This window comes from Herpailurus yagouaroundi, unplaced genomic scaffold (assembly GCF_014898765.1).
Source record: "Herpailurus yagouaroundi ecotype Mexico unplaced genomic scaffold, PumYag 100, whole genome shotgun sequence".
Taxonomy (NCBI): Eukaryota; Metazoa; Chordata; class Mammalia; order Carnivora; family Felidae; genus Herpailurus; species Herpailurus yagouaroundi.
This window is the reverse complement of record NW_024412391.1, coordinates 23,331,675-23,352,693: the sequence shown is the minus strand read 5'-3', so window position 1 is coordinate 23,352,693 and position 21,019 is coordinate 23,331,675. Positions and strand designations below refer to the sequence as shown.

Sequence of the window (21,019 nt, the reverse complement as noted above, 5' to 3'; positions counted from 1 at the left end):
TCTCTCTGCTCGCTCGTGCTCCCTCTCGCTCTCTCTCGCTCGCTCAGACACACTCACATACGCGCACACACACAATCTCCCACCAATCTATACGCCGGAGGAGAAAACATTTCCGTCGTGCCCCCTCCCTCTCCACCGCAAGAAGCTGAGCAGCCGCGTGGTGGGGGCCCTCGGAACGTCTGGAAATGCTAATCCTAAAGCGCTTTCTCGCCTGTATCCAGCTCCTCTGTGTTTGCCGTCTGGGTGAGTGATCAGACCTCGGTGGGGTTCCATCTCCGGGATCGTGTGGGACACTGTTGGGGGGGGGCGGTGAGAGCCTTAGATACTTGCTGCCTCCGCCGCCATCTAGCAAGGAGGGAAAAGGCACGGTGGAGCCCACGGGGTCCACGGCGCCGCGGTGGGTGTTCAGCGACGTGGGAGAGTGCGCCCCCTCCCCACCTCGCACCTCTGCCACCTTCCATCCGCCCTCGGGGATGCGAGCTCCGTCCGGAAGAGAGAGGCTCGCGGTTCACGGTCCAAGTCCGCCGGGCTCTGCTCTCTCCCGTTTTGCAAAGTGTGTAAAGAGCCTTCTAGGTACACGTAAGAGAATAAAACCAAGGTGCGGGGCTGCGTACTAGATCGCGTTTTTGCTTTTAAATTCATTATGGACTTGAATGAAAAATACACTTGCCCGATGCGAATAACACACACACACACACACACACACACACACACACACACGTCTAAAAGGTAGTAACAGGAACAAGCACCAACCTGACTTTTCAGTGTTTTCCAGTACTTTTAATTTAGTCACATTCAAGTCTGGGCAGTTACCTTAAAAAAAAAAAAGTTTCTATCAAAATTTCTGTCATCGTCTACCACTGCTGCCAAAGTCAGAGGAAAGCTGCAGGTTGATATATTTATTCATGGATTCATCTTTCATCCACCACCTTCCAACTTATACATTCAATACTGAAATTACATTTTGAAAAAAAAAATGTATTTACCTGGGATGCAGATTCAAGTGTTCTAGTCATTTTCCAGAAGAATTGTTAAGATTGGGTTTTTACATTTTGTTTCAAAAAATCTTTTTTCCTTCATGAAGATTTCCTATTATAATGGACTATAATAGGTTTGGAGGTATTAACCTGAAAGTCAGAAAAGGTACCTCGGTTTGTGAATACACATATTTTACTCTTTTCCGTTAGAGGATCCCATTTTTTTTTAAATTTTAGATTGTTCATTATAAAGTAGATACTAACCTACATTTTTATTCAATTGATGGTGCTGCTCTTGGAATGGTAACCTTTACAAAGAGAAATCATTTTCATGTTCTAACTAATGAGAATTACATTTCAAATATGGTGACAATTGCCAACTGCCGCCCCGGCCCCCGGGTGATACATGGACATAATTTAAATTCCCAGTGCTTTACAAAAATACTCAGGGGTGATGAGATACACAAGGTTGGCATTTAAGACTTGCAGGAGAATCTGGTCCTGGTTTTCTCTAAAACCACAGAGTTAATTCTGGAGGGGCGAAGACATTTTTTGAAAGTGCTGTGCTCATCAAATACACACCTGTTGAATTTGCATTTTTATTATAGATCTGTTTTAACAAGAAAGCTAGGTCGTCTTGGTACTTAGATTATTAGTTAAAGTAAATTTCACTGTAGTACAGAAATAAACCAGAGAATATTGCTTTGTATGCCATCCAAACCACTGCTTTGAATATATTATAAATTTTTAAAAATTGAGTTATAATTTGCATACCATATACTACATCTTTTTTTAATGTTTATTTTTGAGAGAGAGAGAGAGAGAGAGACAGACGGAGAGACAAAATGCAAGTGGGGGAGGGGCAGAGAGAGGGGGACACAGAATCCAAAGCAGGCTCCTGGCTCTGAGCTGTCAGCACAGAGCCCTTGTCTGGGCTCGAACTCACAAACTGTGAGATTATGACCTAAACCGAAGTCAGGTGCTTAACTGACTGAGCCACCCAGGTGCCTTCTAATTCATCTTTTTAAAGTGTATCAGTTCAGTGGGTTTTACTATATTAACAAAGTTGTGCAACCATCACCGCTATTTAACTATAGAACATTTCAGTCACCCCCAAAGAAACTCCATTAACAGTCATTCCTTACTGTCTCTGACCCCAGCCTGGGCAACCACTAAGCTACTTGTATTTTCTGTATATTTGCCTATTTTGAGCATTTCATGTAAATAGAATCATGCAGTATGTGGTCCTTGGTATTTGACCTCGTTCATTTAACATAATGTTTTCAGGATTCATCCATGTTGTAGCCTGTATCAGTATTTCTTTCCTTTTTATGGCTGAATAGTACTCCATTCCAGTATTTCCAGTGTGCAAAGTCTTTTTTCAATAAAACATTCTTTATAGCTCATTATTTTGGGTTATACAGATTTCGGTTTATTGGATGCTTTCTTTAATGCTTTGATGATGTAAAATTTAACTACAAAAAATTAAATTAATGTCTAAGAGGATCACAAGTTTACATAACGATATTGAATGTAAGCCTGTATTAGAACTCAAAATGTGCTTTTTGTGTGTGACTGACAGGTGACTACTTTTGTATCCCTTCCCATTACAACAAAGTTGACCTTTTACATTGTTGCCCACATTTTGACCTAGGGCCTTGGCAGCCTCAAATGGGGTGAATGTCTTGACTTCAGGGTAACGTGTTTTGAAAAACTGAAGCATATTATCTACAAATAAGATATGCAGCCTCCATTTCAATTATTTTTCCTCCAACATGTACTATGGTATTTGTGACTATATTTGTTGCTCATCTTCAGGGTTCTTGGAGCCAACGGGGTGGCCTGGCATATGTAATAGATGCTCAGGAAAGGTCTGTCAACTGAGATGTGCTGTGTCGGATGACAGCTCCAATACAGTTGAATGTTAGGCTGCCATTCTTACTATCATCCTAGGACAAGTTGTCGCATTCATTAAGGTGTTCTTTGTTAACAATTAAGAGTCAGTTAGCAAGGACTGACTTTACCACTTTCCATGCTTAAAATGTCCTGATGTTTTAATCTGGACATATAGACCAATTGCTTCTTTCAAATAACTCTCCAAACAGAAAAAATTACCATTAAATCATTTGGACTGAAAGAAATCCTTTCTTTACGAGCTAATACCAGGGATCTCTGGAGACCAAAGAGGAACATTATGGGTTTTTTTTTTTTTTTTTGGTGGGTGGGGATTAAATATATTTGTGGGTTCATCTATTTGGGTAATTCTATCAAAATTGGCCCGTGGCCTCTGGTATCTTTGCCAGAACTAGCTAGATCATGGTTCTCACACTAGCGTAAGCATCAGAATCACCAGGAGAACTTATTAAAACACAGATTTAGGGGCTTACTCCAGAGTTTCTGATTCAGAGGGTCTGGGGAGGGGGGGTGGGGCGCTGAGAATCTTGATATCTAACAAATCCCCAGAAAATGGTGATGCTATTGGTTCAGGTCCATACTTTGACAACTACTGAGCTAGTTTAACATTTAAATGTTAGCAAAATTTCTGGATTATTGACAAGTCTTTTACTGTGGAATTGATTTCTGATACCCAACTTAATAGTATTTTTAAAAATCACCTAAGTTAGACAACATTAAATGCTACTCACCTGAAGGAGATGCTTAATCAGAGAGGCAGAAATTAAAGATGGCTTCAAGGTAATTCCCTGAGTGAATTTGGACTTTCTCAAGAATAATTGAGAGGTTTTCTACTAGGTGGAGAACTAATGTAATGACTACACAACTCTATCATTATTTAATCTTGACCCACTGAACAGGTAATAGGAAAAACTTCAGTGGCTTTCCTGTGAGGAGGCTAACTATGAGTCACAGAGGAGAGGTAGGTGTTTTAAGAGCTTTTAAGGAATAGTTTCTCTCAACTAATGAGAATGCAGGATATTTGAATTGAGTTATAGCCATGCAAGGTACTCTGAATTCAAGAGTTTAAACAGTAGTATGAAACATGTAATGAATCAACTACTGAGCTTTTAACTCATATCTTACTGCTTTAAGGAACACATTAACTACAAACTGTACTCAATTCCTTTGTGAGAATTAATTGCTTAATTTATCCTGAGTATGGAATCAGTAGAATCCAAAATGTTGTGACTCTCAGTTTGGTCTGTTTATTCTCTGAAAACAAATTGTAAACAGGAATAGAAAATACGCATGCTTCTTTCCCTAAGTAATAACTAGTCTGCATTCAGGAAATTAATTACTTTTGATTTGCAGAGGAGCAATTTTCTTTATTTCATCTCTCCTTTTTATGTAGACGGGACTTGCTTTCGCTCAGGGAAGTTTGCCAGGATAAATCATTTCATTGATGAAGTCACTTATGCTCTCATGCCTGCGCTAGATATTTGGGAACTTTCTTAAAGTTTTATGCTGTGGGAATTTTGCTTCTGGCAAAAATTCAGGTTCAGGTTTTTCCAGAAACATGAGCTGCATTCCCCCATTCCCCTTGCTCCAAAGAGCTTTGACTTCTGTCTAATCTGGTAGCTTTGCTTGACCGTTCACTTGCCAACTGTTCAGACTACTGTGGAAATGGAACCCCTCGTTCAAAACCAGAGGATCTCCAGAGAAGGGCTTGGTTAAGAAGATGAGCTTGTGTTTTATTTCCATTTACCATCTACTCTGTGTTTTCCAGGGGCTGAATATTTTATGTACGTTTTCTCATTTCATTCTCCCCCAAACTGTTTGAGGTAGGTGTTTTCATTTTACACATTTTACAGCTGAGGAAAGTGAAACACAGAAAAGTCAAATGATTTACCTAGTATCACTCAGCCTGTCTTAGCCTAAGTGTTTCTTCTGCCTCTTGAGCCTGAGCCTTTTTCTATTTTATCTCCTAGGAGACCAGTTTGCTGTTTGGAATTTACTAGCTTACTTCATATGAGATATGATGTTATATCTCACATTCTCCTATGTGCTTTCTTGCAGCTCTCCATTCATTATTTTACCCATGTGCTCCCATATTACTTTTTTCCCCTTTAAACAACAGCAACAACAACAACAAAACTAAGGCATGATTTTACCCTTTCTACTGTACCATCTTGGAAGTTTTGACACATGCATATGGTCACTTAACCACCTTCATCCAGATGTAGCACATTCCCATCAATACTGTTTTAATTACTCTTCCATTATGTGTTTCCTAAGTGCCTGACATCTGCTAGGCAGTAATAATTAAGCAGTGTGTAAACCCACAGAGTCCTAACACTCATGATGCCTCCAATGCAGCTGATCTGATTCAGTCCCCACTATGAAAATTTTCTTTAAATCTCACTTTTAAGCTGCTTTCTTCATTTAGAACTAGTTGCGAATGGTGGTCTTTTCCAAATACCTCTTAATGTGTTAAATATCTAAACTTCCAAATATATTACAGTGTTTCCCACTTCATCAACAGTCAGTGGTAAAAGTCAGAGCCAATTTAAACAACACATGCATGTTGGGATTGTGCTTTACTTTTAATGTTTTTTTTTAACTTTTAATGTTTTATTGGGAGTAATCCCTAGCAACAACTTCAGGTTACAAAAGGAAATCAGTTTTTAACCGCGTTTGTAATTCTTCAGAGAAATGTGTAACAAACTGTATAAGCATTAAGGGGAAAATTATTTGATCATATCGCACAATCCTAAAACACTTATATTTTAGAACTGTGATTTCTAATATCATAGCAACTAGGCATATGTGAACATTTAATTTAAGTTTATGAAAATAAACTAAGTCAGTTCCTCAGTCACAGTAGCCACATTTCAAGTGCTCAGTAGCCACATGTGGCTGGTGGCCCGATGCATTGGGGCAATGCAGATACAGGACATTTCTACCACTGCAGGAAGTCTGTGAACAGTGCTGTTTAGAATTAAAAAAAAGCTGATAAAATGTTGTTATTACTGATCAGAAGTTGTCAACTCTACTAAAAACACTTCTAAAGTCATTAAAATTATTTTTAGTGTTGATATACGTAGGTGATTTTTGTCCTTTGTTGCGTCAACTATATAAAAATCACAGAGACCTTCTGGTGACCTTAGGTAGAGAGCAGAAATAGATGAAGAAAATTTAATGGCTACTTGGTGGCCTTTATGGACTCAGGTTGAATGGGAGAGATAGCTGCTAGTTCAGGAGTGAGTGTTCTGTCCTCACAGCTCATGTTCCCTAATTTGTTGCAGCATTCACTATATTGTTTTTGCAGTACCTGTCTCCCCCAACTGGACTGGCTCCTTGAGGGCAAAGACTGTATTTCATTCATCTCTGGACTCAACATTCTTGGATTTAATACCTACAGTTGGTGCTTAATAAATCTTTAATGCATAAGGTCATACAGAGATAATACTGTACAGCTTCATAGCAGTAGTTTTTTGCCCTTGAGATCAGCTGGTTTCCTCTTGTCTTTCCTTTTTTATTCTATTCTATTCTATTCTATTCTATTCTATTCTATTCATTTTATTTTTATTTGTTTTAGAGAGAGAGCACATGAGCAGGGGAGAAGGGCAGAGGTAGAGAGGGAGAGAAGAGAGAGAAACAGACAGAGAGAGAAAGAGAAAATCTTAAGCAGACTGCATGCTCAGCACAGAGCCAGATGCAAGGCTCATGCAGGGCTTGATCGCATAACCATGGACTCATGACCTGAGCCAAAATCAAGAGTCAGAAGCTCAACCGGCTGAGCCACCCAGGTGCTGCTGGCCTTTCCCACTTTTGATTCTGATCCCAGTCTTTGAGACAGATCTGCATTCACCTTGACCCATCCATTTTTTTTTTCAACGTTTATTTATTTTTGGGACAGAGAGAGACAGAGCATGAACAGGGGAGGGGCAGAGAGAGAGGGAGACACAGAATCGGAAACAGGCTCCAGGCTCCGAGCCATCAGCCCAGAGCCTGACGCGGGGCTCGAACTCACGGACCGCGAGATCGTGACCTGGCTGAAGTTGGACGCTTAACCGACTGCGCCACCCAGGCGCCCCTTGACCCATCCATTTTTAATGCTACTTCAGGCACCAGGACTTCACTTTGATTCTCTCACATAAGCATCACATAGATCCAGTAGCTATCTGCATAAAAAATGAAGTCCCAATGATTGATCATGCATGTGTAGTAGCAGGAGCAATTTGACATTTAATTATAGATGTCTTAGCATCAATGAAGTTTGGATATGTCCCAGGGAGCAGTGTGTGTGTGTGTGTGTGTGTGTGTGTGTGTGTGTATGAGTGTGTGTGCACATGTTCACCTATTAGGGAGGAGAAGGTAGTGGGGGTGAGGGGTGGTTAGTAATGAGAAATGAAATATCTTGAACCATGAAGACTGTATTTTCAATCAGTCAAAAGCCATCATATTGGATTAAGTCCTCTCTTGTCACTCTGGCCATAAGAGGTAGTGGCCCAAGGAAGTTCTGGAAACCAGATAAATGACAGGAAGTACAGTTACATTATGTGGATATGCATGCTTTTGGAATTTGTAGTTTTATCATTCATCATAGAGATGATGTACTGAACCTAGCTTAGCCCTGCACATAGAGATGTTCAGCAAATATTTGAATTGAATTGAATTCATATAGAACAGGCAATGGCATGAGTTAGAAATACAGAAGTTAAAAATAGAAAAAAGACTTGCTCTTTTTAAAAACATCCTGATGTCTGGATATTTGCTTTATTTTCTCTCACCTCCCTTCTTTTCATTTTTTTATGTATGTGTGTGTGGCTGTTCCCTTCCATATTCACTTCCTTTAAGCACAAATCTAAGACAAAAACAAAACAAAACAAAACAAAACACCTCAACATTGCTCAGCATCTCAATGAAGAGTTAGTTAGGAGACTGATACTATTTGATACCATTATTTAAGAATATTTTTACTGTGTTAGTATAATTTGGGGAGCTTTGTAGTTAACACAGTTTTAAAAGTATTGGTTAACATTTTTTTTCTTCCCCCAAATTCTAGTATGTTAAAATGGGCACATTGTTTTGGGCTTTTTTGCTTCTGATATTTGCACACAGATATTAAAGTAAATTCAGTTATTCAAGGTCCTCATTACTGTGAACTTTGTCCTCTCATTCAATAAGCATGCATCAATTTATGTCCACATTGACAAAAGATAGATTTTTTTTAAGTTTCCCTGGAAATACAGCTTTCATATATTTGAAAAGAATAATTTATTAATTAATAAGCAAGAAGGATTTTCTGTTAAAATATCCATGACAGTGACCACAGACACCTCTCCACTCCTAGAGAATCTTTCTGTCCTTCTCTTTCTCTGCCTTTTCCATTAACATGTACTCCAGAATTTGTATGTTCTTTCACTGACTGGACCACTTGTTTCTTGAGTTCTAAAGCTGTAATGTGTTTACCTCAAGATGGGGCTTGATACTAGACCTTTTCTCTGAACTTATCAACTCAGTACCGTGAGTAGGAATAAAAGAAAATGTTGCTGCTTAAAAGTGACCTCAATTTTTAGCAGAGATCACGATCACCACCAGAGTCCAGATTATGTGCTTAGAATAATAAAATGCTGGCCATATAAAAAGAACTTTCTAGGTTTTCTCATGGTTTTCAATCGCATTGTCATCAAAAAAGTTAAAAGTTTGTTCCATAGGGACATTTTCACCGTCTTGCATTTCTTAAATGGGATATATAAAAGTGGCGTTCCGCTAACACAGAGACTTTGTCAGACTCTTGGTCTGCCCTGAGGAGCATATTGCACATGCGATATCACTGTTATGTTTGTTTCATTGCAAAAAAAAAAAAAAGGAAACCATTGATCTAGTTCAGTGGTTTGCAATCCTGGCTGCCCTTTGGGAATTACCTGGTGTCATGAACTGACTCTTTGTGTCCCCCCCAACATTATTGTTTTGAAGTCCTACTACCCAATGTGTATAGTATTTAGAGGTGGGGTCTGTGGGAGGTAATTAAGTTTAGACGAGGTCATGAGAGTGGTAGGATTAATATTTTAATAAGAAGAGAAAGAGAAACCAGAGCTCTGTTTCTATCATTTGAGAACAGAGTGAGAAGGCAGCCATCTGTAAGCCAGGAAGAGAGCTCTCTCTAGCTAGCCCCTTGATCTTGGACATCTCAGCTTCTATCACTGTGAAAAATAAATGTTATTTAAGCCGCTCAGCCTATGGTATTTTGCTATAGCAGCCCAAGCTGACTATATACTTGGGGAACTTTTAAAACATCCTGATGTCTGGGCTCCACCCTGAATCAAGTATATGCGTGGGTGCAGAGCCCAGACATGAATATATATTTTTAATTCCCCAGGTGATTACAGAGTACAGGCAGAGTTTAAAACCACCATTCTAGGCCAACCTCATGATGCTACTAATCTCAGTTCATTTGTCTTAAGGTAGAGATATTGGCAAGTTTCATGCTATCCTAAAACAAAGCTAGTGCCACAGGACAAAGGCCCTGGAAAACTTCCCATCCCTCTCTCCTCTTCTTAAGGCAGCTTCAGTTTCAGGGTAACCTTAGAAGGAGGAGTAAGGACTACAGTGGTTGACCTCATAGTCTTTGCAAGCCAGAGAAACTTCAAGAGGCCAGACGTTCTTGGAGTTGGTCCAAAGATTCACATCTCTCAGCAGGTGGGAAGAACAATTGCTTGTATCAGGACATGAGCACAGAATAGATTTTATTTTGTCAATGATACATATTCTTGTTGTGCCCTTGTCTTGTTTAGTTTCTTTTTCCATGTATAATTTGTTAGAATCAGAGGTATTTTCTGTGATGTAGCAGATACAACATTTAGCTACATTTTTTTCATTTCAGCACTTTGTTTTATGTGTGTGTGTGTGTGTGTGTTTAAAATTACATTTGCATTTTTTGTCAAGTCTAGGCATTTTCTTTTTACTGTATTTTAAAAGGCATTATTTAAAGGCATATATTTAAGAGGCATTTTGTTTTTACTGTATTTTTAAAGCACTAATAGCTCTACTTAAAAGTTAACAAGGGTCTTTTTTACATGGTCCAAACAACTACTTCAACATAGTCATTAATGGTAAAAACACAAACACAAATCAATTTACTGAATCTTTATGGAGCACCTTCCTTGTAATTTCCTCTAGAGAGAGTATTCCTCCAGTGGTCTCCTAAGCTTTTGCAAGAGAGAAAAATCCATACCTAAATAGCTCTCCTACAAAGCTCTCCTACAAAGCAGAGGTCATAGTATATGAAAGTGTGAGTCGTGAGGCAGGGTAGGCTAAATTCACCTCTGGGAAGGTTTCTAGGAGGAGGTGGGGCTGGATGTAAACTCTGCAGGGTGGCTGGGTAGAGCATTAGTAGGGCATCAGTGGCAAACGGATGGCATACACAGAAGCATGGAATGGGAGTGATTGTGCTGTTTAAAGGGAGGAGAAAAATCGGGAGGTATGTACTAGTGGAGAAGTATCAAATAACAGGTAGGACTTCCAGTGGTTAATTGAATGATTTAGGGTTTGGAATTTATCCAGTATATGATGGTGAGCTATTGAAGGGTTTTGAGTAGTGGAATGACTTGATTAGATCTCTTTATTTTAGGAAGATAACTGAAGTATCAGTATAGGGTGGATTGGAGCAGAGTGAGACTAGGGATCAGGAAACTCAATTTAAAAGACTGTTACAGTGTGACAGTCAAAGGGGAAATTTGATAGATCATTTGAAGGTATAACAATACCATCCTCTTTATATAATACTTTAATGATTAACAGGTACATCAAATACCTCACCTCATTTGATATAAGTGCGGTTGGCATAATTACTGGGTCTTGGTGGGTCATTGGTAGTCCTCAAGGGAGCGTCTTACCTGGAAAGTTAAAGGTGTCAAGGACCATATAGAATCAAAGAAATATCCATGAAGAAAAAGTAGAGGCAACAAATACATACTGTTCTACTGAAATTGATAATTGGAAGGAAAGAAACGAGGGAGAAACAGAGCCTGGTAGCTTGAAGATTGCTCATTTATTGAATGGTAGAATTCCAAATTTGTTACCATAAGATGTAGGAGTTGAAGCTAAACATTTCCTCTGAAATGATTAACTCATGGCCTTGAGAGTTAATAAGAAGAATTGGTACCACTTAAAACGGTCTATTTTTTAAGTTTTTTTCTTTTATTTAAGTAATCTCTATACCCAGTGTGGGGTTCAAACTCATGACCCTAAGATCAAGAGTCACATGCCCCTCCAACTGAGCCAACCAGGCACCCCTGAAATGATCTATTTTTACTAATTTTAGTAGAGGTCATAATAACAACAACAACAACAACAGCAAAAACACTTTTTCCCCCCTAAGGATGGAAAGAATTTGAGTATATTCATAGTGTCAGGCTAATTTTATCAAGTCTTATCAAAATTTGTGCTCTTAAAAATAAGCACCAGGTACTATTGAGACATTTCAGTCAGCTGTATGCCAATAAATAGGCTTTCTTAATATCCACAATTTCAGATTGCTTGAAGGTATCATATTCATGTCACATAGACTGGTATTTTATAAATTGCTTGCAAACTTGTGTTTTACATAAAAACAGTGCAATGAAAAAGAATCTATAGAATAATCTTCCCAGAAATTTTAAAATTGATTTTAGCATTTTTTTTAATTCATGAAAAATGCAATAGGATTTTGTTACCTACTGTATGTCTCTTAACATATATTAAGGATACATGAAGTGATAAATTAACAAATCATTTAATTTAGGAAAGCGATAACGTGATGCCTGTCAAGAATGGAAATGTTGGTGTGTGTTAACCTGTATAATGAAGTAATATATTTACATTGTGCTATATAAAAGTTGGATGCAAGACTTCTGTATGTAAGAAATATGACTAAATAGACTCTTAATGAGTAATATTTGGTTTTGGTAATATTTCCTTTGATGGTTTTCAGAGTGAGTAAATGACACAAGGTATGCATACATATAATATATATTTGTATAAGTATTTCTATGTATTTATGTGTAAATATGCATGTATTGTATATTGTATCTACATGCATATATATGTGTGTGTGTGTGTGTGTGTGTGTATATATACACACACACACACATATACACACACGCGGTAAATAAGTAAGGAATATATATGTTTTTCTGCTTCCCAATGTTTTTATGCTTTATTTTGAGCATTAAAAGATTAAATCCTTTGGGAAAATTATTAACTGTAATGGAGGAATTACCTGGGTATTTTCAGCCTTACTTTTTCATGCCTCCAGCACAAAGAAAGGAGAGGGAGAAGGTCTACTTCTGTGAGCTGAATACAGTGCTGTCCCTCTACAAAGGGGTCAAGTCCAGGTGAGATCACTAGAACTCATTTCACCAGACCTTTATTGAACAGCTACTGTGTGCTTAACACTGTGCTTGGACTTCAGTAGTTTTTCTTTTTGATAAGTTAATCTAGTTGCAGGTATCAAATGAACCCTGGTGGGAGCACACCAGAATGGAAAATAATGAAATAAATATTAGATTGTACGAATTAGATTTTAAGTCTGTAGAAAGTCATATAGAGGGGAGACAAAGATGTAAATTCATTTTTAAAATGTCTCTGTGAGCATGTGAGTAGTACTTCCTCCTTTTGAACATGGAACATTTACTTTACATTTCAATAATTTAAGCTTCTTTTGTGTTCTCTCACACACCCTTCCTTTTTTTTTTTTTTTTGTTCTATACAGAACAAAGAGACACATCTATTTTATTCATTTTAGATTATTCACTCAGAGAGCAGCTTAAACCCCCAAATTGGTTGGGTTTTGCAGCTCTAGTCTGAAATGCATTTAATTCTTTTCAATATTCTGCATGGCCACATTCAAAATAATAGGTAAGCAGCAAAATATATAAATAAAATGTGCAAGTTAAAACACTCTTCTTGTATGGTCTGTTCGACACCTACTGCTAAGAAAATGTCATGTAATTGCCATCGTGAATTCTGTCCCAAATTGAGGCTTCATTTTTGGTGGTGGCAGCTGCTATTCTGTGACAAAGGTAAACTCTTAGTGCTAAAATTTCAAAGAATGACTTGATATGCATATGATTCTTGGCTAAAAGTCTATCATAATGGGATAAGAATTTTGGACGTAGATGTCAGTGCTGTCTGCAGAATGGATTCCTGGAAGGAAGCACAGAGAATGAAATGAAATCACTTTTAATTAGCCAAGAATGTCTAGCACATGTTGCCCTTGAATCCTTTAAGATACAGCACAATCTGGGCATCATCTATCCCACAAGAGAGATGGCATGATCTATCTCCTCGGGCTTCTTTCTTGCCTGCGATTCCAATTTATTTTCTTCCCAGCCTTTCATTACATTGTAGCTATTTAGTATTCTTGGCAGAAGACATCAACAAAACACAAGATGCTTCTTTGTTGCTTAATAACTTATTCAAAATTTTATACTAACCCCTCCATCCCCCCCCCCAAATGATAAAGCACCCATAAAAAAGTATTCCAGTTTCCAGCTTGGCAGGGGCTTCTCAAGGCTGCAGCTCTTCTCTCTTCTTCCCTTCTCCCTCCCCCACCCTTTACATTTTTTAATTAGAATCCTACAGCATCTGTCAACTTGAAAAAATAAAACAACTCTTAGTTTTTACAACATGATGAGTTTTTTTTCCCAAACATGATAAGAGATTAAGTTGTATTAGACTCAATGCCATTCAAGCAGGTGAAGATTAAAAGTTTTGTAGCCTGATAATCCCTCCACTAATGATAATGGCATTTAAACCCTTTTAAGGTGAGACAGGTTGGGTCTTCTCTGAATGCTGGCAGAGAAAGTGCACCTCTATGCACCGAGTTTTCCCATAGAGATACATGGAGAGTGCTGGCTTTTTTAATGTGAGGCTTTGAGACTGTAGTACACAGTCTGCTGGAGATTTGTTTCGGTGATTGCATTACTGGAGAAAACTCACCAAAAATAGGTCATCAAGAAAAGATTGATCCAGACTTTCTTGTGTGGAAGTAATTATGCTTGCTTATTGCATTCTGTTTACAATCCAGTATGCCAGACTATGCAGTTTTGGTGAGAAAATATGTTCACATACAATCCCATTTAGGATTTGTAGACTGGAGTTTAAGTTCTCACTGTTTGACCCTCTCAAGATTCTTCTACGGTATTCAATAATAGAGAAGGAAAACTTTTTTTCATATATGTTCTTGCTTAGTCGCCTATAAATCTCATACATACATATCAGTTGATCAAAACATAGTTGGAAAGTTGCAGTTTATTAAATATCACTCGCACATATGCACAGAGCCACAAAAATAGCACAAATGCTTCCCTGTTAACCTAGGAAATCCTCAGCAGCCTGTTCTCTTGCCAAAATGTATACAGTTGAATAAACACACTGTAGGCATGATTTGTTTGACGCAAGTTATTGCTCGCCTACGGCCAATGTTAAAAAGGTGTTTTGCAAGTTTGTAGCAATGGATATTGGAATGCTTTTAGGAACTTGCATCTTAGAAGAAGGACTTTCCTCTTACATAGTGTGTTCTTGTAATTGTCAGAAAGAAATTTTTCAGCAGCTGACTTAAGTAATGAAACACAGTAGAGGAATAAGGGTCTCCATCCATGGAAACCATTAAGAAAATAAGGGATGGGATTTTGTGTTGCTTCCACTCATCATTAGAAAGGACCCGTAGGTTCGTGTAACCCTTGATGTCATATGATTTTTTTACCCGGGCGTGCAAGGTACTTCAAAGCCTGAACTCAGGCTGCCTGTTCAGTGTGACCTGAACCTCCACACCTATGCTCCTTCATTTTGGCTCAAACTTTTCCTTTTTCTTTGGTGGCTTATCGTCCCTTGTGTACCAGTTATCTTTCACCTCCACTGTGAAATCTTCTCTAACACATCACCATTCCTTGCCAGAAAAGAGGAAGCATCACTCACATCATATTTCGGTTGTTTCCATAGCTCTCTTCCCTGAGGGAGTCTGGTTTTAAGAGATGAACACACTGGGCTCTACAGGCCCCTGACGCATGTAATAGGTGCTCAGTAAGTACTTGTAGCATAAATCAGTGAATGAGATTCCTTCCACAGCAGTCACTTATAAAAACAAAAACAAACAAACAAACAAAAAAACAGGAAATGCAGTAGGACCCATCCTGTCAAATGTGAAATGTTACCACTGCCTCAGACTGATTCAGCACACTTTTTAGCATCAGAAGAAACTTGGGATCACATTTCCAGCATTTGGAATTAGAATTCAATTCACCCTCAAAGTCACTCAATCCCTCTTATTTAAAAAAAAAAAAAAGTAAAGTAAAAGTAGGTCAATCAAATTACATTCTCATTTTAACAGGTCCAAGAGTCTATATAGATTTTGAACTGAATTGGCACACGATCACGGACAACTTCCTAAGGGCTTTTACTCTTGGCATTCAGACTTTTAAGAAAGAAAATTAAGTGATTGGAATCGAGTACAATAGTGAATGCAGAAGAAGGGAAGAAGATGACTGTGGCCAGAAACATGAGAGAAAGAGGACTATAAGTTTCTTTATTCTAAGTAGCGGTGGGAGAATCTACTTGTTGGGCTGCACAGCGGATGCACCATTTCTATGGCTAAGTTTTCCCTATGTTTCCTGTCAAGCCAGGGTTTTAATGAAACAAAAAGATACCGGATCCCTCTCGCTAACACCTCCTCATCCCTCCAACACTCCAGCCAGTGCCAGCCAAGAGCATTTCTCTCAGTTCCTTTTATCCTTCTTCTTCTTCTTCTTCTTTTTTTCCTCTTTTTTACCAAGAACAAGATCTGAGATATGTGAGATCCTGTTTGATTCAAGCTGGGAGAAAGCACTGTATATTTTACAGCCACTGGTTACCTGTTGCCATCAATAGCTTTATTGTCAGAGTTTTATCATGGATCCCATGCTTCGACATTTGTGAACAGTATAAGTTTTAGATCTGTAGAGTTAAAGCTATTTTCCTTGGGAAAGAGACCAGTATTCTTGATACCTCAAAGCTTAAAAAAAAAAAATGTGAGAAAATCAGGGTTATGCCCTGCCCTGCTTGGGGTACTAAGAGAGACATTCTAAAACTACATCTTGTGACAGGAATCAGAATTTGTTCTCTTTGGACCGCTTAGCTTGCTTACAGTGTTGTTGGAGAGTCCATAATAAGACCTGCGAAACACAAAGAGATTATGAGGAAATAGACTTTGAATAGATTACACATAATCACAAATAGATTATGAAGAATAGACTGCTGAAAACAAAAGGCTATCAAGATGGGGCAAAGCTTGATCAAATGCTATAGAAGTTAGTGTTCTGTTCAGTAAAAATAATTTATTTATGAGACTGATAGGCAAATAAAAATTATGTGCACAGACTTCTGTAACTTCCCAATTCTACGAAAATAATGATAAGAAGCCCCAATTCAGGAAAACCTGTCCTAGTTAGAATAGGACAAAAGATCCATGAAATACATAATCACATATACTGGAAAAAAGGTCATTATTTTAAAATAGTTAAATTATACTGATATTGAATACTAAATGATTTAGAAAATTATTTTCAAATGTTTGTTTTAATATGCCCAGGACAAAATGTAATCATTATAATTTAAGAAATACAAAATTAAGAGAAAACAACCCATCTGAGGAAAATAATTATAACATTCATATATTTATTAGAAGACACTAAAGAATAAAAAAACAAGATGGCACTGAAGAAAGAGGGTGTTTGTTGAAATAAGTAGTGATGCTTGATAGAATATTAACTCTGTTATTAAAACATAGTTTTAATAGCAGTTTAAAAGCTATTATTTTAGAAGTGCTTGAGTCAGCTGGGCATCTGACTCTGGATTTCAGCTCAGGTCATGATCTCAGAGTCGTGGGATTGAACCCCGCGGCAGGCTCCAGGCTCAGGTGGTGTGCAGGCTCGCTCTTTTCTAAAATAAAATGTTAAAATTAAAAAAAAATTAAAAAGCTACTATTCAAACTTTCTAAAGTTTTATTTATTTATTTTGAGAGAGAGAGACAGTATGAGCAGGGGAGGGGCAAAGAGAGAGAGAGAGAATCCCAAGCAGGCTCTGCACTGACAGTGTGGGGTATGAACTCATGAACGGTGAGATCTTGATCTGAGCTGAAATCAGGAGTCGGATGCTTAACTGACTGGGCTACCCAGGCTGCCCCCAAAAAACTATTGTTTTATTATACAATAGAGGCAGCAATGTGAGATCTGATGAAGAGCGGACAAGTAGTGGTAAGCGATGAGTAAGGTTCTTATGGGACTTTGGGAAAATCAGATTTTCAAATACAATTTTATAGGAAATTAATTAACTTATTGAAGTTTGTTTGTTTTTTTTTTCAATGTTTATTTATTTTTGGGATAGAGAGAGACAGAGCATGAACGGGCGAGGGGCAGAGAGAGAGGGAGACACAGAATCGGAAACAGGCTCCAGGCTCTGAGCCATCAGCCCAGAGCCCGACGCGGGGCTCGAACTCACGGAGCGCGAGATCGTGACCTGGCTGAAGTCGGACGCTCAACCGACTGCGCCACCCAGGCGCCCCCTTATTGAAGTTTTAAAATTATGAACACAGTCAAGAATTAGGTGGATTTAACATTAATTTTTAAGGGATACTATATTTTCATTCTGTTGTTTAAAGAGACTTTAAATATTTTTGTTATTTAACATGAGGTTTGAGTTAAACATTCAGTATGAGAAGCCTAGCACAAAATTCCACCAATATGCTTATGGTTCTTTGAAAGCAATATTAGTCATCGAGTTATGTGTAGTCTATGTTTTTGGAAAAGCTTACTATGACTCCAGAAGTTTTTGGTAAGAAATTATCTTCTGTGCAAAAGCAGAAGGGACAATACAATCTTAGGTGATGTAGACAAGACTTCTATGAGTGACTTTGGGAGGACTTCTTCCCATCCTGAGGCAAGGCTCTGTGTGAATGCTTACAGTTAAAGGTCATATGTTTAGCAGCAAAATTCTTTTTTTTTTTAACGTTATATCCATTCATATTTTAAGTGTTGGTATTTTCTTTCAAATTGTTAGCTTAGTATAGGATAATACGAATTAATCAGTAAATGCGGTTAAAATAATGGGTGTTCCTTAACATACCGTTGTTTTCACCATTAAAAAAAATTCTCTTGACTTCTGCTGCATTTGTCTCCTTCCACTGATCACTGAATTTTTGAAAAGTGTTTCCTGTACTCACCATCTCCATTGGTGCTTTTCCCATTTGCTCCTGGACTTGGATTCTACACAGGATTCTAACACTTCAAAAAACTGTCCTCATCAATCTCACCAGGGCCCTCAACATTGCTACGTCCAATAGTCAATACTCCTGGTCCTCATTTTATTGATCTACATGCAACTTTTTAAGAAGTTTTTTTAACCTTTATTCATTTCTGAGAGACACACAGATAGAGAGAGTGCAGGCAGGGGTGGGGCAGAGAGAGAGGGAGGTACAGAATCCGAAGCAGGCTCCTGGCTCTGAGCTGTCAGCACAGAGGTTGATGTGGGGCTCAAACTCGTGAACCATGAGATCATGACCTGAGCTGAAGTCGGATGCTTAAGCGACTGAGCCATCCAGGCACCCCCACCTTTTTTTTTTTTTTTTTTTTTTTTAATGATCTGTAAGCAACTTTTGACAGCTGTCACTTTGTCTATTGGTGAAGATTTGTTCACTTGACTTCCAGAACACCACGCCTGCCTGGTTTTCCTGGCTGTCTCATTGGCCACCTCCTTCACTTTTGCTGTTTCCTTCTCATCTCCCAACTTCTAGTGTTGGAGTCCCTGCGACTTATTCCTTGGGATACTTCTCTTTCCTGTCTACACTACTTACGCTGTTATCCCATTCGTATAGTCTCTACATGGGCGATTCTCAAATTTATATCACTAGACCAGGACTTTGCCTGCGCTGCAGATTACAGAGCCAACCGTCCACCTCTCAAACTTGGCCTGTCCAAACATGATCCCCTGCCCTTCCTCCACCCCAATCCCTAACTTTCTCTGTTTTCTTTATCTCAGTAAATGACAACTTCACTTTTTCAGTTGCTCAGGCCAGACATTTTGCAGTCATTTGGATTCTTGCTCCTCTCTCACAGCCTGCATCCCATCTATCAGCACGCTTCAGTGTGCCTCCTGGTGGATCTTTTCTCGTCATCTTCAGCCATCACTGCCATTAGTTAATCTGCCCTCATCTCATCCTTGGGCTATTTCCCTAGCTCTCAACTGGTCTCCCTGCTTTGCTTCAAAATCGGCCCAGCTGATTTTGTTCAGATGTAAGTCAAATCATGTCACTCCCCAATTTCCTGTTTGACTCAGAGTAAAAGCCCAAATCTCTACAGTTTTCATCAAGCCATGAATGAGCTTGTGCCTGCCCTGTTACTTCTCTTCTGGCCTCCCCTGCTCCACACCCTTACTCTGGTCTCACTGGCATCCTTGCTGCTCCTCAGTCGCCCAGGCAGTCTCCTCTGCGCTGTGTTTTTGCTGTTCTCTCTGAGTGAAATGCCCTTCTATAACTCTTTGTGTTCTACCCCTTTACCTCCGTTGGTTTTCACTCAGTGGTACCTTTTTATTGAGGACTTTCCTGGGCACCTTGTTGTAAAATTGTAACCATTTCCCCCAGATGGCTTCAATTACCTGGTCTTTATTTTCCTCCTTATGCTTATCACATTTATTTTTCTACATTATATCCTTTCTGTCTCTCCTCATTAATAAGCCTCAGGAGGGTCTGTGTGTTTATTCACTCTGGACCCAGTCCCTAGCACAGTGCCTGTCACAGAATAGGTTCTCAGTGAATAGGTGCTCAATGAATAGGTAAATAAAACAACCCCCCCCCCTTTTTTTTTAGTTTGATTTTCCTCGAATTCTATTTTGGCTGGTGCCACCATGTCATTCTTTAGTTTGCTTTGCCATATTCTTTTTGATTTTTTGTTTATTTATTTTAAGAGAGAGAGAGGGAGACAGAATCCCAAAGCAGGCACCGCACTGTCAGCAAGGAGCCTGATGTGGGACTTGAACTCATGACTTGAGCCAAAATCAAGAGTCAGACACTTAACCAGCTGAGCCACCCAGGCGCCACTGCTTTGCTATATTCTTAAGCTATCCTTTTATTGTGTACATTTCATGTAACTTTCCATTAAACGTCCCTTAAAAACATCATGTAGTCAATTTTGACCTTATCTAACATCTGTGGGGGGTTTTTTAAACATCTTCCCTACGTCTTGTGTTATTAGGTCATATTTATGTATTCTCATTGTCTACGTACTCTCTGGTTTTTGTTTTATGCACTGTCTAGACTTTGCATTTATCTTTTCCCGAGTCATATTTTAAATTCTTCTTTAACTTTAACCAGTAGAATGCTTTAAAACTTTTTCCTCTGGTTGGCAAGAGAGAAACTGTTCCTGTGACCCCTTCACCACAACAGATATGAAATGCATTACCTACCAGCAAGAGCCTTCTTTCCACACTCCACCAACTTCCTTCACCTTCCTTCAACTTCTTTACTGCTGTTACTTGCTGTCATAAATACAGATTAGTTATTTAAATACAGAACATTGTTATTAAGTCAGCATTTCTTACATTTTCTTTGGACATTCATAATTAGTTCAGCAACAGTGGAGCCAGATACATCTGGATTTCTTTGTATGCCTTACAGTTTACAGTATTGTTGTTTCATACCGTAATTTTATCATTCTTGGTTGGACTCCTCTTTGAAGTAATTGCTTAAAGGAGATTTAGGTGACTTGTTTTCGGTATCAAGACACATATGATAAGTTATTTTTCTCCTCCATGTATGAAAGACAACCAGGATGGACATAAAATTATTTGATTGCGACCTTTTTTCTTATATGCTTTTTAATATTATAGCACTTAGTGTTACTGAGAAAAGACTAAAAGGTTCCACCAAAGACCCCTTCTTTTCTGCTAGAACTGGCATATTTGATGGCTGGAAAACAAGGTAGGGGTGATGGGAGTAGAGCAGCACCCTGGTTTCTTCAAAACAGGAGGCCGCATGATAAAAGGAGGGGACACAGATGTCTGATTGAGACATTAGACCTACAGAATGTATCATCTCTCCATTGTCAAAATAATTAAATACATTAAAAATTATA

The 21,019-nt window shown here is 38.6% G+C and overlaps 1 protein-coding gene across 4 annotated transcripts in view; it reads left to right on the top strand.

Moving 5' to 3' along the window:
• Positions 1–6: 6 nt before the first annotated feature.
• Positions 7–21,019, top strand: part of PTPRZ1 (protein tyrosine phosphatase receptor type Z1) — a 183,445-nt gene continuing 162,432 nt past the window's right edge. For all 4 annotated transcript variants that reach the window (XM_040472130.1, XM_040472129.1, XM_040472128.1 and 1 more), the window contains exon 1: positions 7–243. In XM_040472130.1, the coding sequence (XP_040328064.1) occupies positions 186–243 (58 nt within the window). In that variant the 5' untranslated portion in view covers positions 7–185. The remainder of the gene's footprint in view (positions 244–21,019) is intronic.